We start from the raw sequence: 13523 nt of genomic DNA, 5'->3' as shown, positions 1-13523 counted from the left end.
GGGCTGGGGCCTCACCTGGCCTATCCCTGGTAAGAGGGCCTCATCTCTCAAATATCACACTCTCAAATCACCTCATGTTTGCCTGTATCAGGAACACCCTGGCCTGAGCTGCTGTGCCTGTTTTAGGGACAGACATCAGTGCCTTGAGCACCAGGTGGACAAAGCCTCTCTGTAATCTCTCTGTTTTCGCACTGGCACATCTTGGGGACCCCAGCACTTTGCTCCCTGTGGGTGTTTGGTCACAGATACAGGGACTCACTCTTCTTAACTGTTTGATCTCCATGGCCCAATCTCCAGTGGGTGTTTAGCACCCAAGGAATTTGGGGCATGTGGATAATGAACCCATCTTCCTGAGGTGACAGCCCAGTTACTGAGGTTCATGTTGCTGCCTCAGCCCAACACAGCCTAGGTGGGACCTGCAGCCCCCACAGCTCGCATGAGGGAGGGTTTGGTTTGCCTTCCCACACACCTGCAGCTCAAACCTGGCAGGCACCAGAGGCCTTTTCCCTATTTTCCAACAATCTGTGCATCCATCGCAAAGACCCACAGCAACAGAACCTGAACTGTCTCAGGGAAGAGAGGAGAGGCATGAAGACAGTGGCACTGAGGCAGCCTGTCTGCCTCTCCTGTTCTCTCCTTATCCCTGTGGGCAGAGAGGTGAATGCTCAGTGTGCAGGGCAGGAGTACAGATATGACTAAAAACAAATGAGATGTGACCAAACACATGAGAAAAGCTTTTGGATGGCTGTGCAATTCATCACATTCATTTGTGAGAGCAGATATTTCCGCCTTGTTTTATTCCTGTATGTAGAGATAAATAATAGCTCTCAGGGAAATAAGCTCTTCTGGCAAGTCTGAAAGCTGCTCCACTAACCAACAGTATGAAGTCTAGAGAGATGTAAAAAAGACCACTTCCCATCTGAGGTGATTGCTATACACCAGCACTCTCTTGCTTCCCTCCCACCTCCTCATCCACGGATGGGATTTTTGCCTATCCACAAATTAGTCTAGGGACACATTTTCTTAGTGAGAAATCCCTGTGTGGTTCCCTTAATGCTGAACAGTCAAGGCAAGCTCTGCTGAGAGGATCCACTGAGCTCGAGGCACTTCCTCAGCAGCCAAGCTGTGGGACCAGCATGGTATTGGAGCCTCCCTGGGGGCACTGCACATCCAGCACCAGGGAGACAATGGCTGCCCAGCAGCCATCACAGCTCTTGGCTCGCTGTCACCAACACTGAAAGCTGAAGCATTTCCAGGCCCTGGATGCAGATGCAAACATATTAACACACAGCTCTGCCTGCCCTAAAAGCAGCACAGGCAGCTCTGCTCCATGTCCTGATGGATGGTAATGGGGGAAGGAGCCTTGGGGCTGATGTTTTCCTGCATGACTGAGGAGTGGAGGGGTGGCCGTGAGGGGCAGAAGGATGAACTGAGCACAAGCTGGTGAGTATTTGTACTATCCCAAAGCTTGACTGTAGCTAGTAAAGCCTTGCCTGTGACTGGCCTCTGACAAGCTCCTATGCACAGTCCAGGGTTTTCCAGTTGTCTGGTTTTGGAAATGCACCCAATAGCAAAGGCCAGAAGCTCCTGTGAGGTTTGGAAGAGCTGGCAGGCTTAATGAACAGCGTGAATGGATGGACCACACACCATTATACACCAAGGCACCACTCTAAATTATGTATCTTCACATAACTGATCCTACAGAGAGAATATAATAAAACCTTGGAGGAAAAAAATACTTTCTAGGTAGAAAGGACGTGTGCTATCACTCTTCCAGCCTCCCATCTTCAAAGAAATCACTAGACCTTTTTCTAGATTGAAATATATGGTAATACATAAGATGGAACACAGTGCATTTCACAGTTCATTTGCCTCTTGCCTTGCCCTGTCCTTTGTCTGCAGTTCACCTCTCCACTTGCATGGGGAAGGGACCTACTTCTGACTTGCAACTAAATGGCTCCTGCCAAAGCAGGAGTTTCTGTTCTGATCCTCACTATGCAGCTCACTTGCTAATTGACCTCTAGAAATTCACTTAACCTCTGCCTCTTATATAAAGAGTGCTGAGAGGCTTAATTAATTAAGTGGTACTAAAATGCTTTTAGAATTGCATTTGACTTCTGCATAAATTCAGCATGTTGGAGTAACAGTGTGACTGAGACCATCTTGAAAGTGAGACAGCACCAGCTGAAGTATAATTACATAAATACAAAAGCTTTTCCTCATAATCATGGAATCACAGAATAGTTTGGGTTGGAAGGAACCTTAAATATAATTTATCTCCTATCTCCCTGCCATGGGCAGGAGCATCTTCCACTAGACCAGGTTGCTCGGAGCCCCATCCAACCTGGTCTTGAACACCTCCAGGGATGAGGAGTCCACAGCTTCTCTGGGCACTCTGTCCCAGTGCCTCACCACCCTCACAGTAAAGGATTTCTTCCTAATATCGAATCTAAACATGCCCTCCTTTAGCTTAGAGCGAATCCCCCTTGTCCTATAACTATGTGCACTTGTCACAGTCCCTCTCCAGCTCTATTGCAGCCACCTGTAGGTACTGGAAGGTGCTATAAGGTCTCACCAGGGCCTTCTCCTCCAGGCCCAAATCTCTCGGCCTGTTTTCATGGGACAGGTGTGCCAGCCCTGTGAACATATTAGTGACCCTCCTCTGGACATGCTCCAATAGGTTCCCATCTTTCTTGCATTGGTAGCCCCAGACCTGGGCACAGCACTCCAGATGGAGTCTCACTAGAGCAGAGCAGAGCAGAGCAGAAGGAGAGAATATTAGTGACCCTCCTCTGGACATGCTCCAATAGGTTCCCATCTTTCTTGCATTGGTAGCCCCAGACCTGGGCACAGCACTCCAGGTGGAGCCTCACTAGAGCAGAGCAGAGCAGAGCAGAAGGAGAGAATCCCCAGCCCTCACCCTGCTGCCCACGCGGCTTTTGAAACACTCCAGGATACAATCGGCCTTCTGGGCTGTAGGTGCACTTTGTCATCTCATGCTGAACTTCTCATCCATCAGCAGCCCCAAGTCCTTCTCCTCAGGGGTGCTCCTGATCTGTTCCTCCTCCAATCTGTATTTCTGCTTGTGACTTTCCTGACCCACATGCACCATCTTGCACTTGGCTTTGTTGACCTTCAATGAGGTTTGCACAGGCCCAGCTCTCAAGCCTGCTCAGCTCCCTCTGGATGGGTTTCCTTCCCTCCAGCATGTCAACCACACAACAGGATGGTGAGAGCACACTCAATCCCACTGACAAAGATGTTAAACAATCCTGCAGGTCTTTACCTGCAGAGATAGGGAGATCAATGTATGGCTTTGCAGCTGCATAAAACACAAGGAGTTTGAAATAGGAAGTAGGACCAAGAATGGCTTTCAGCTTTATGACCTGGATTTTTAGGATGGGATGTGTAGAGAGAAGTGAGGGAACAAACGGTGCTGAGAAGTTTGTACCCAGTCTCAGTTACCTGATCAGAGACTGCCTCAGGCCTCCAGACCAGCCACTTCATTTTTAAGTCAATAGTCCCTTTATCTTAATGGAATGCAGGAACATGCAGGAATTATCCCCTCACTTCCATCCAGAGAGAAATGTCAAAAAATGTCCACTCTGCCCTCCATCCCATGGGGGTTTAATACTGACTACACTGGGGATACCACATCAAGGTGCTCAGCCTCTTCAAGGAGATGACCACTTCAGTTTCTGTACTCTTCAGGGAGTACAGATTGTAGGAAGAATAAGAGCCAAGTAAGGTTTTAAGAGTTAAGCCAAGTCCCCAGAGCACTGGGCACCTCAAGGAAATGCATTTCAACCCAATTTCTGGATGGAAATATAAAAATGCTGGGCTGCTTGTCCTGGTGGAAGCTGAAGCCATTAGCTCAGGCTGGAAGTTTCCCTCTTGAGGAGGTGATGGGCACAGCTCAGTGCAGCCACTGGCAGCAGCCTGGTCTCACCAAGGCTGTGGTTGCTGCACAACCTATCAGGCAGCTGTTTCAGAGGGATCTTACAGACTGCAAGTTCTGGCTTTCAGCAAGTCTTGCTGGAGCTCAGAGGGAAAGAAGGGAGGCCCAGGAAAAGCGGTCCCTACTCAGTTTGTTTACAATTACCCCAAAGAACGAGAGACTAGCAGGGAAATAAAGTTTTTTTAAAGCTGCACGCAGTAAAAAAAAAAACAAACCTTATACCCAGGATACTTTGAAGAGGAAGCCATCAAAAACTCTTACTGCTGACACCTCAACATATCAACATTTGCCTAGAAGTGTCTCAGTTTGCGTGTTACAATGACAAAATGCCATCGTGACACTTCTCCTGTGGCGAAGACTGTGGGCTGGAAACTTTCAGGGCCTTTTAATTTCTGGTGGTGCCTGCTAAGGGGCTTGGTGGGTTGGTACTGTTCAAAAAAGAGAACAGCAGATATTCTTGCCCTGAAAGGAAGAATCCATCCTGCAATGAGACTAGAGGAATGGTGGGCAACAAGGTGCTTCAGAGACGTTGTCCTCTGAAAACAACCCAGGGAAACTTCAGGCTTGTGGACAGATACAGGTGGCCTCTTGGATGGGGGAGTCAGCCAGGACCTGGCAGCAACCCACTGGGCACAGGAGTCCTGGTTCTGGTCCATTCCACTCATCTGAGCCAAGCTAACATAGGGAGAGGTGCTCTGGAAGAGACGTGTCAGGAATAAGATCAGCTGGTGAACAGTGCCAGGGTTCTAGTGCAAAATCTGCATTTTTATTAAAGACATATTTTGGAAGGCCCATTCAAAAATACATTGTGCTCAGTAAAAATTAACCATTTCCATGCTGATAATTAAGGTTACCACAGGATTTTTTTTTTCTCTTTTAGAATATTTACAGCAACAATAGAAATTGTACAGAAGTAAAGAATGGAATACATGCTCAAAAAAAAATTGGTAAGGTGTACCAACAACATGATACAAAGGGTTGTATACAAACACTTTACAAATGGTTTATTAACTTGCATGAAGTCATCCTTAAATATTCAACACATTTTAAAATCAATTTGTATTCCAGGATTAAAAAGGCTAACACCACAACATATCCCTTCCACAACAGAAAGCACGGTAGACTTAAAAGTTTGTGCGCTTTAGATTTCTAATAGCTGTTAAAAAACATCAGGGAATCTTATCCATACATTTATAAGTTTTGAAAGCTGCCTCCCCAGCCTGTTAATCTGTACTGGCAGATAGTGGAAAAAAAAAAAAAAAAAGAAAAAAAAAATTTCCCTAAATTTATTTTTTTTTCTTTCTTCCAAATGTCACAAATTTAAAATGAAACATTCCACAGTGGAGACCTAAGCAGTCCCTGAATTCCTTATCAGATTAACCAGATTTTAAAATGCCTGCATAGAATTTCCAAAAAATTATGGTTTCTGGGAAGATTTTAGCTTGTTGTTCCATATAACTCAAATATAAAGTTACTTCTTTCAATTAGTCATATCCTTCAGTAGTATCCTAAGATGTGCACTAGCAAAAAAAAAGAAAGAAAAGGAAGGTCGAGACAGTTCCCTATGCTTAAAGTTTTGCCTTGTAACCAAAGAGTTAAAAGCTCTGCCACTGGATTTACATATCAGGAGTTTACACCAAGAGGTTCATATCCTACAGGAAACTTGAACAGCAGTTTCCACCTTGTGCTAAGAACATGCTTCATCTTTATGCCAATGAAAAGCTCTACGACAGCAGCTACTTCACAACGCATTTCTACACCTGTACAACTGAGATGCCACCTTGCATTTCTCAGAACGGATCCAGAGAAACAATGCCCTGTGAAAACAGAGACCTAGTGGAAGGAAAAGCCTGGTAGGCAGTGTGTTTTGGTGGGGGCACAATGAGGTAAGGTATCTCACCCAGATGAAATGGAAAATTAAAATGAAGGAAATCCTGAGCAAGTCTAAGGATAGCTGTTTGAGTAAAACAGCAAGTAGGGTGGAGTAGTAGATAAGGCCTCTAACTCCCTGAAAATCTGCACTAGAGAAACAACAAAGAACAAGGCAACTGCAATATTTGAGAACCACAAGGGGAAGGCCAAGGGAAGACTGCAAAGCAGTGCAAAGGATGGCACTGGGATTCTAGAGAGAGCTCAGATGGCTTGGAGGTTTCAGAAGTATTTCAGATGAAGGCCCAACAATATTTTATTACATGGTTGCTAACAGTACCTAGAGGAAGAATCTTTTTAGATGTCTCTTCAAAATTTGGAGTCAATAATAAGCTCAGGAGAACCAAACCCAAACTCAACCACGTTCTGCAAGAGAGAGGAGGTAGATTGACTTGCAGAGAAGACAAGAGATGTGTAGTCATGCTTAGGCTAAGACACAAACTCCATGTTTAGGCTCTTGGGTCATGTTTCAAGAGTCACTTTTGCCCAGCTGCATATTTTGCATGTTCTTTTAGAATATTTTGTTATGTTTTAAAAGTGTCTGAGAAGCAATCTGATTTGGTGGAATGAAAACATCCAAACATAGTAGGGCCAGTCCTCTCACACTTCACATGCATCTTCCACTGAGTAGGTCAAACCCCAGCTTTTGCACCAAACAACTGGTGCACACAAGGTCACAAATCTATATCCAAACAGAACTCAGAACAAGTAAAATTCAGACCTAATCCATCAGATTTATCTATGCTGTCTCACGTGGTAGTTGTTAAGACACTCCACTGAGAGAACAGATGACCTAACACAGCTTTTTTCTTACAGTAGAAAGAGGATCTCCTGTAAGATCTGCTTTGCTAATTTTAATGAGATTTGCTTTGTGATTGCAAAATGAGGAATCTTCTGTTTCAGTACAACATTCAGTACAGCACAAGCCTTCACTTGTCTAATGAGCCTGAGCATTGATGCACTGCTGCTGCTTGACCATTTGGAAAAGGTGCCAACATCTAGAACTTCCAAGTTTTGTTATATTAAAAGGGTCTACTCAAATCACCCCCTTTTAAAAAAAAAGGCCAGAAGTTAAATGGCTTTTTTCCTCATTCATTACAAACCCAGTTAAGGAATGGTTAATATCATGATACCATTATCGAGAGCTGTGTAGGGAAAGGCACCTGTTCTTAAATAGTGTCTTGATTTGAAGGTTATTCAAAAATGGTTACATAGGGCACATCACCTTTCCAATCATCTTCTGTGGCACTCCTATTTCAAATGGTGAGCCTACTAACATGAACAACAGCCTGGATGCATTGTTTGTGATATTACCCCATTCACAGATTAGTATGCATGCTCGCTGGAATGGAAAAAATAAACATTCATTGCCACCCCACAATTTGCAGTTTATCATGTATGGCTATCCTTTTCACATTCTTTGTGTGACTGGGATGCAATTATTCTCCCAGCTCTAGTCTGACAGTGATTAACATGTACAGAATTAATTACATGCAAGTATTTTGAAGCATGTCTCACTAACAACTCATTACAAGAAAACAAAAAAATGAAACATGAATAAAAACTCCAATACTTCTAGAACACAGCTCCTCTTTAAAGTGGCTAGGTTTTGCCTTAGCTACCTAGATCACAACAGTGCTTTCAGAGCTGTATAATCTGTATTCCCATAGGTTCCCTGTGTTCTTATCGGGAGGTCTACAGAATTGTTGAGAATACATAGCTTTTTCTGGGTGAACCTAGGAGTCTACTCAGCTAACACCTCATCCGCTTTTGAAGAAAACAAGAAAAGGCTGGTATGTAGCTTTTTAAACAAGTGAGGTTCATCTCCTAGGAGATCTAACTGCAATGACAAGGAAGGGGAAGAACCTACCACAGGCCACTGCTTCCTGAAGAGTCTCTCCAGCCTTGGTCCCAGAAACAAGTTGCTGTGGTAGAGAGAAAGGTGACAAGCCAAATGATGACCTGAGGATGCCTCATGCACTTGGAAGTTTGAAGCCTGCTTTAATACTGATCTAAAAGAACAAAAGGTGTTTGGGGAATGTTTTAGGAGACAAATCTGGGATCATTGACTTCCTGCCAAGAACTCTGCCCAGTGCTCTCCCGGCAATCTCTCAGAGGGGCAACGGAGCTCGGACTGCAATAAACGGAGCAAAAAGCAGTGAATAGGTCAAAGGGACTGCTCTCTGTGGCCAGGTCTGTTGAAAACAGATGTTGTTCTAGGTTAATACATTTACATTGCAGTTTAAAACAACAGCTTAGACACTTACACAATTTCAGTTAGGATGACCTTAAGGTGCTTTTTTTTTCAGTTAAAAAGAGCTCAAGAGCTATAACTAAAACATATAGACAAGTTTAGGCAGCTTGAGTTCTGTAAAATGACTACAGTTAATTTCTGAAATGTATTTTCTTTTTTATTCACATCATCAGTGATGCCATAAGGCAAAAGATTGCCAAAGATTAAAATACAGTTTAACTAGGATCCTTTATAGTAAATAAATCTATAGAGCATGTAGTACAGGACTCACAGACCAGTGCAAAGGAAAGCTCACACTTACAGAAGAGTTCCTCTTTATTAAGTCAGAAAATCTCAGTCACTATAATAAGACTCCTTTGAAAATCTCAGCAAAATTACAGTAGCCATATTCTAAATATTGGGAAGCTAGACCAAGTTAAAAATACAGAATTCATCCCAGCCAGCACCAGCTGGCCGAGCTACTGGAACTTCTTTCCAACAGAAGAAAGAAAATACTACATACATTCAACACAATTTAGTATTCAACTGAAAGCTACTACAGTTTGTTGAATTCAAGAGGAAAATGTAGTATGAAGTAGAAACAAGTTTCTGTAAATATGGGCCACCAAATACTCAAACATTCCTTGGGTCGCCTTTGAAGATTTGCTAACTACTTTAAACAGCTATATGTACAGTCAGGGATCACCCTGATTTAACTTAATGGGTACAGAGAAAAAAAAAACTTTAGAAACACTTTTCCTTGCTAGGAATCGTAATAACCACATAGAGCCCAGTATCATCATCCCCAGCATGAAGATCTTACCAGCAAGCTAAAAACCTTGTAGAGGCAAAAGGATACATATCCACGAAGCACAGAAGAGTCTAGACTGAACATTCCCTGTGAGACTGAATGCAGAATCACCAAGGTTGGAAGAAACCTTTAGGATCATCCAGTCCAACCATCAACTACCCCAGTCACCCCTAAACCATATCCCCAAGTGCCACATCCAGATGCCTCTCAAACGCTTCCAGAGTGGGTGACTGCACCACATCCCTGGACAACTTATTCCAATGCCTGAACACTCTTTCAATGATCTTTTCCTTCCTAATATCCAATTTGAACCTTTCCTCTCACAACAGAAGGTAATTTCCTCTCATCCTTTCACTTCAGACATGGGAGAAGAGGCTGATCCCCATTGGGCTACACCCTCCTTTCAGGTGGTTGTAGAGAGCAGTGAGGTCCCTCTGAGATTCCTTTTTCCAGACTAAACACCCCCATCTCCCTCAGGCACTCTCGTAAGACTTGTGCTCCAGGCTCTTCACCACCTCTGTTGCCATAAAAGAGACATACAAACCACACTGCTTAGGGCCCCACTCTCTCAGGCAGTGCTTTTGTAGGGATTTCAGTGGCATCAGCCCATTTCAAAGCAGGGCTAAAAGGGCTCATGTAGCTCTGACCAAGCAGTGAATCTTACAGAGACTGCTAAAATAAGCTGCTAAACTCTGACAGTGACAACAAGTAAATATCACAATATCTCTTTCCTAGATGCCCACTGAACCTAGAAAAAACTGAATATCCTTTCATGTCTATTGTATTTATATATGCTATATATATGATATATCAATACAGTGCATATATCATATATAGAGAGAGATATTATATATCATATCTAGCTATAGAAAAATCACATGCACATTTCTTGCAGGCAATTGACAAAGGAAGAATTCCTGGTTTTTAATTTTTCAAATTTAGTAGACTTATTTTTAGTCCTGGATAAAACTGATATAACATCCTTCCACACTGTTCTTTCTGACAACAATTTTTACAGTAGTGGTGCCGAATTTGCTGTTGTTAGAACTTTGGTATGACTCAAGAGGTACTGAACAGCATGTCCAGTTTGCATTGCTATCCAAGTCGGAAGTTCAGCTTTCACTGCCTGACTGCTTCTGTTAACTTCATCTATGGCTAAATCATTCAATTTACATTCAGGTTAATCTCTTTTTTGGAAAAGACAGTGTATTTGCAAGTACAGGTGTCTTATGAAGACAGCAGCTAGAAAACAAAGTATGCTGCAGAGTAATGAGGGAGTAGAACGAATGTGTTTGAAAAGGAAAGATTGTATTGTTCTGACACTACAGGCCTGGCTCTCCTCTTATTGCACGAAGTTTAGACTGGCATAACTCTTCTGACTCCTACTGGCTCACCTTTGATTTACTTTACTGGTAGCAACAGAGGAATCAGGGTGAGTATTTGCTACACTTGACAATCACCAAGGTAAAGGCAGTTTTTACTATGTTGTACAGGAGACTGGAGCCCAAGATCTAGTATTTTGCTGAGACTGGTAGCTGAACTGGGTATGGGAATATTTGGATAGTAAGACCTAAGGAGAAGTCAAGTTGCATGGCAACCTTCTCCCTCAATATCCAAATATCAGATTTGTAGCTTTAAATACATCCTGAAATATAATAAAAAGTGCAAGAGTAGTTTAAATTCTAATACAGTGTTTATCTTATTAGGTAATAGATTGCTAGAGATGTAAAATACACATATGCATAAAAGCTTATACCATGATCTGCAGTGCCATGCTATGCTTAAGTGTTGAAGTTTTGCATTTCACTTGCAATTCATGCTGTGTTTCTTTGGTTTTCACCCCTGCTATTAAGTGGAAGAGCACCTGCTTTTGCTTGTAGTAATGGGGCACTTTATCTCTTTAAAAGAAACGAAAATTTGGTACTGGGGCTCTGTGCTCTTGATGCAGATGCAGAAATCCCATTAATATTACTAGGAAAGCTAAGGACAGGGGAGAACATACCACATTTAGATTACTGTACAGTTCTGCAGTCTCTTACATTTAGCCAATACTTCCAACAAAATAGCCCATAATAAAGCTTGGAATCAAATGCTGTCTTTTGTTTGTTACCAGTAATGCCTATAACACTGGGCTCTCATAGCCAAGCAAGATCCATACTGTTACAGTCACGTTTATATCCACATTCAGCTTCCTTTTATTAGAAGTAGAATACTGCACTTTATATCACAAATGTATAAAAAATATGGCAGATAGTGTCATAACAATACTTTTCTTTTAAATGAGTATATTTAAAAAACAGACAGTTATTTTCCATTTATATATATATATATTTATATATAGAATAAAATACTCCTGATGCAATATATAAATGTTACTGTTAGTTTTTTATAGAAACTACTGTAGCTGTTGCACTGCTTCACAATGTTTCAAACAGCTCAAAATAACTTTACATTATAACATAAAAGATATGATTATAACAGTACGATATTAGGTCATCATAAATAAATATTACAAATCCTATCAAATATGGAAGTTTAAAAAACAAATTTAAGACATACAATTTAACTTTAAACCCTTTAGAGGGATACACTTTTATCACATAAACCCCACTGTTTTAACTAGGCAGCAAAAAATGTAGTAAGGGCATAGGCCTAGACAATGTTTTCACCCTTATAAGTGCCAATACATACCAGAAGTCTCCCAGCTTTCAGACAGAGATGTGCACTAAGCTGGAATGTAAATGAGAGAAAACGACAGTGCATTTTTCTCCCTGACCGGCACACTCTGCCTGGCGTCCAGTGACATTTCTGATGCCTGGTAACTCACAGTTCCACTCGTGTTCCCGTATCATCCCTGACTCTCTCGTGGTGCTGAACAGCATAGCTCCACACGTACATATTGCACACCTGTATAAAGCTGAAAATGCAGTCTTACCACCAGCAGAACACCACCGCTGCCCCGCGCCGCTCTGCACGCACACGGGTCTGCGTGCTGGAGCGCCACTACAAGGCTGTCTCTTTGAGATCGTTCAGGTTTGGCATTCGCGAGCGGTTCGTGCGGCTGTAGGTGTGCCCGTTCTGGCCGCTCTTGGAAGGCAGCTGCTCCGAGTAGGGGGGCCCGTCGCTCACGCTCCTGTTGACGGGGGACACGTGCCAGGTGGGCTCCAGCTGGCTCGGGATCTGCAGCGTTGGCCGGCTCTTGGCCTGGGGCTCTGGCCGCACGTTGCTGCTGCCGCTGCTGGAGCCTTGACTCATGGGGTGGATTCGCACTTCAGGAAAAGAAGCTTTGGCTGGCTGGCTGGGTAAGGGCTGGAAGCGGGGCTCGGCGGCGACAGGATGGTTTGAAGAGAGGTGTAGGAGCTTCCGAAGAGATTTTAATGGCTGGCTCTGAAAGACACGCAGAAAAACTCCATCAGATCAATCTCCCATAAAAAAGCTGTGCTATCCTAAACTGAACATCTTAAACTTCACAGGACTTCTTCACTTTTAGTTCATATTGTTTGATATGTTTTATTCCAAGCTATGACTACACACCTGAGAAAATGTCTTCTCATCACAGTCCAATCTATTAGCTACCTGAAAAGATGGAAGCTTTTCTCCCTCAGAGAAAAATTGCTCCCATCAATTATTTTATCCTTATTTCCTTTGAAAATACAGGCACAGACAATTGCATTAGCTGTCCATCTGTCTGCTATTAACTTAAGACCATCAGCCACATTTTATGAGAAACAGATTTCAGAAATACAAGTTCTTAAAAATGTTGTGAACATAAATTAGGGGTTGGAGTGAGTCTTGAGTAACCATCTGCACTGAAACGAGGTCTGGCAGAACTCAGAAGTTACACATTTTGTTTACTGGCAGCTGGGTGATAGGCAGCTCTAGTCTCCCACAGCTTCTTTCACTGGTGAGCAGGTTGAAGGTGAATGGTGATACAGGGTTACTGAAAATGGGGAACAAGAGCCTGGGGAAGCCTGAGTTCACAAAGTGGTATGAAAGCAGCCTTGTTAAATTCCACAGCTGACAGTGCAACTTGTTTCTTCAAACACTGCAGCTGCAACAAACCCTCTTCAGTTTCCAATGTGACAACAATGGAGCATGGCACTGACACTCCCTCCCAAACACTGCCCACTGAGCTGGTTTTAGAACTGGAGAAAATAAAGTTGCACTAATGCAGTGCTGAGCTCCAAAAATGTAGTCTGCTGAAACTGCAGTCTGTGCCAGCCACACTGTAACGTGGCCTCGATGCTTTGGTGACCACATCAAGTATCAAACTCTGCAGAGCAGCAGCCAACCCTCAAGATTCACCATTCCTTACAGAGCTGACTTGAGGGCTTTTGTACAGCACTGCATCGCTACCATGGACGTGCACTGGAACACTGCCTGCTGTAATACAAAAGCATAACTAATATTTCAAAGGGCTCAAAGACTGACACAGGACAATTAATCTCTCTTTTCCTGATCATTCATGTCCACATTTTTAAAAAAATTATGCAGGACTGCAGGTACATCCAGTGAGCAAGGAATTAGAAAGTTGGGAAGCAATGTCAAATGCAGTTCTTCTATTCACCAGAGAAAAAGCTGTCAAGATACAT

The 13523-nt window shown here is 43.0% G+C and overlaps 1 protein-coding gene across 1 annotated transcript in view; it reads right to left on the bottom strand.

The window, feature by feature from the left end:
- Window positions 1–4702: 4702 nt before the first annotated feature.
- Window positions 4703–13523, bottom strand: part of CDKL5 (cyclin dependent kinase like 5) — a 132455-nt gene continuing 123634 nt past the window's right edge. Inside the window, exon 18 of the mRNA XM_041399951.1 lies at window positions 4703–12318. Coding sequence (XP_041255885.1) covers window positions 11935–12318 — 384 coding nt within the window. The 3' untranslated portion in view covers window positions 4703–11934. The remainder of the gene's footprint in view (window positions 12319–13523) is intronic.

Source organism: Onychostruthus taczanowskii, unplaced genomic scaffold, assembly GCF_017590055.1.
Source record: "Onychostruthus taczanowskii isolate IOZ18803 unplaced genomic scaffold, ASM1759005v1 scaffold17, whole genome shotgun sequence".
Taxonomy (NCBI): Eukaryota; Metazoa; Chordata; class Aves; order Passeriformes; family Passeridae; genus Onychostruthus; species Onychostruthus taczanowskii.
This window is presented reverse-complemented; position numbering and strand designations above follow the sequence as displayed.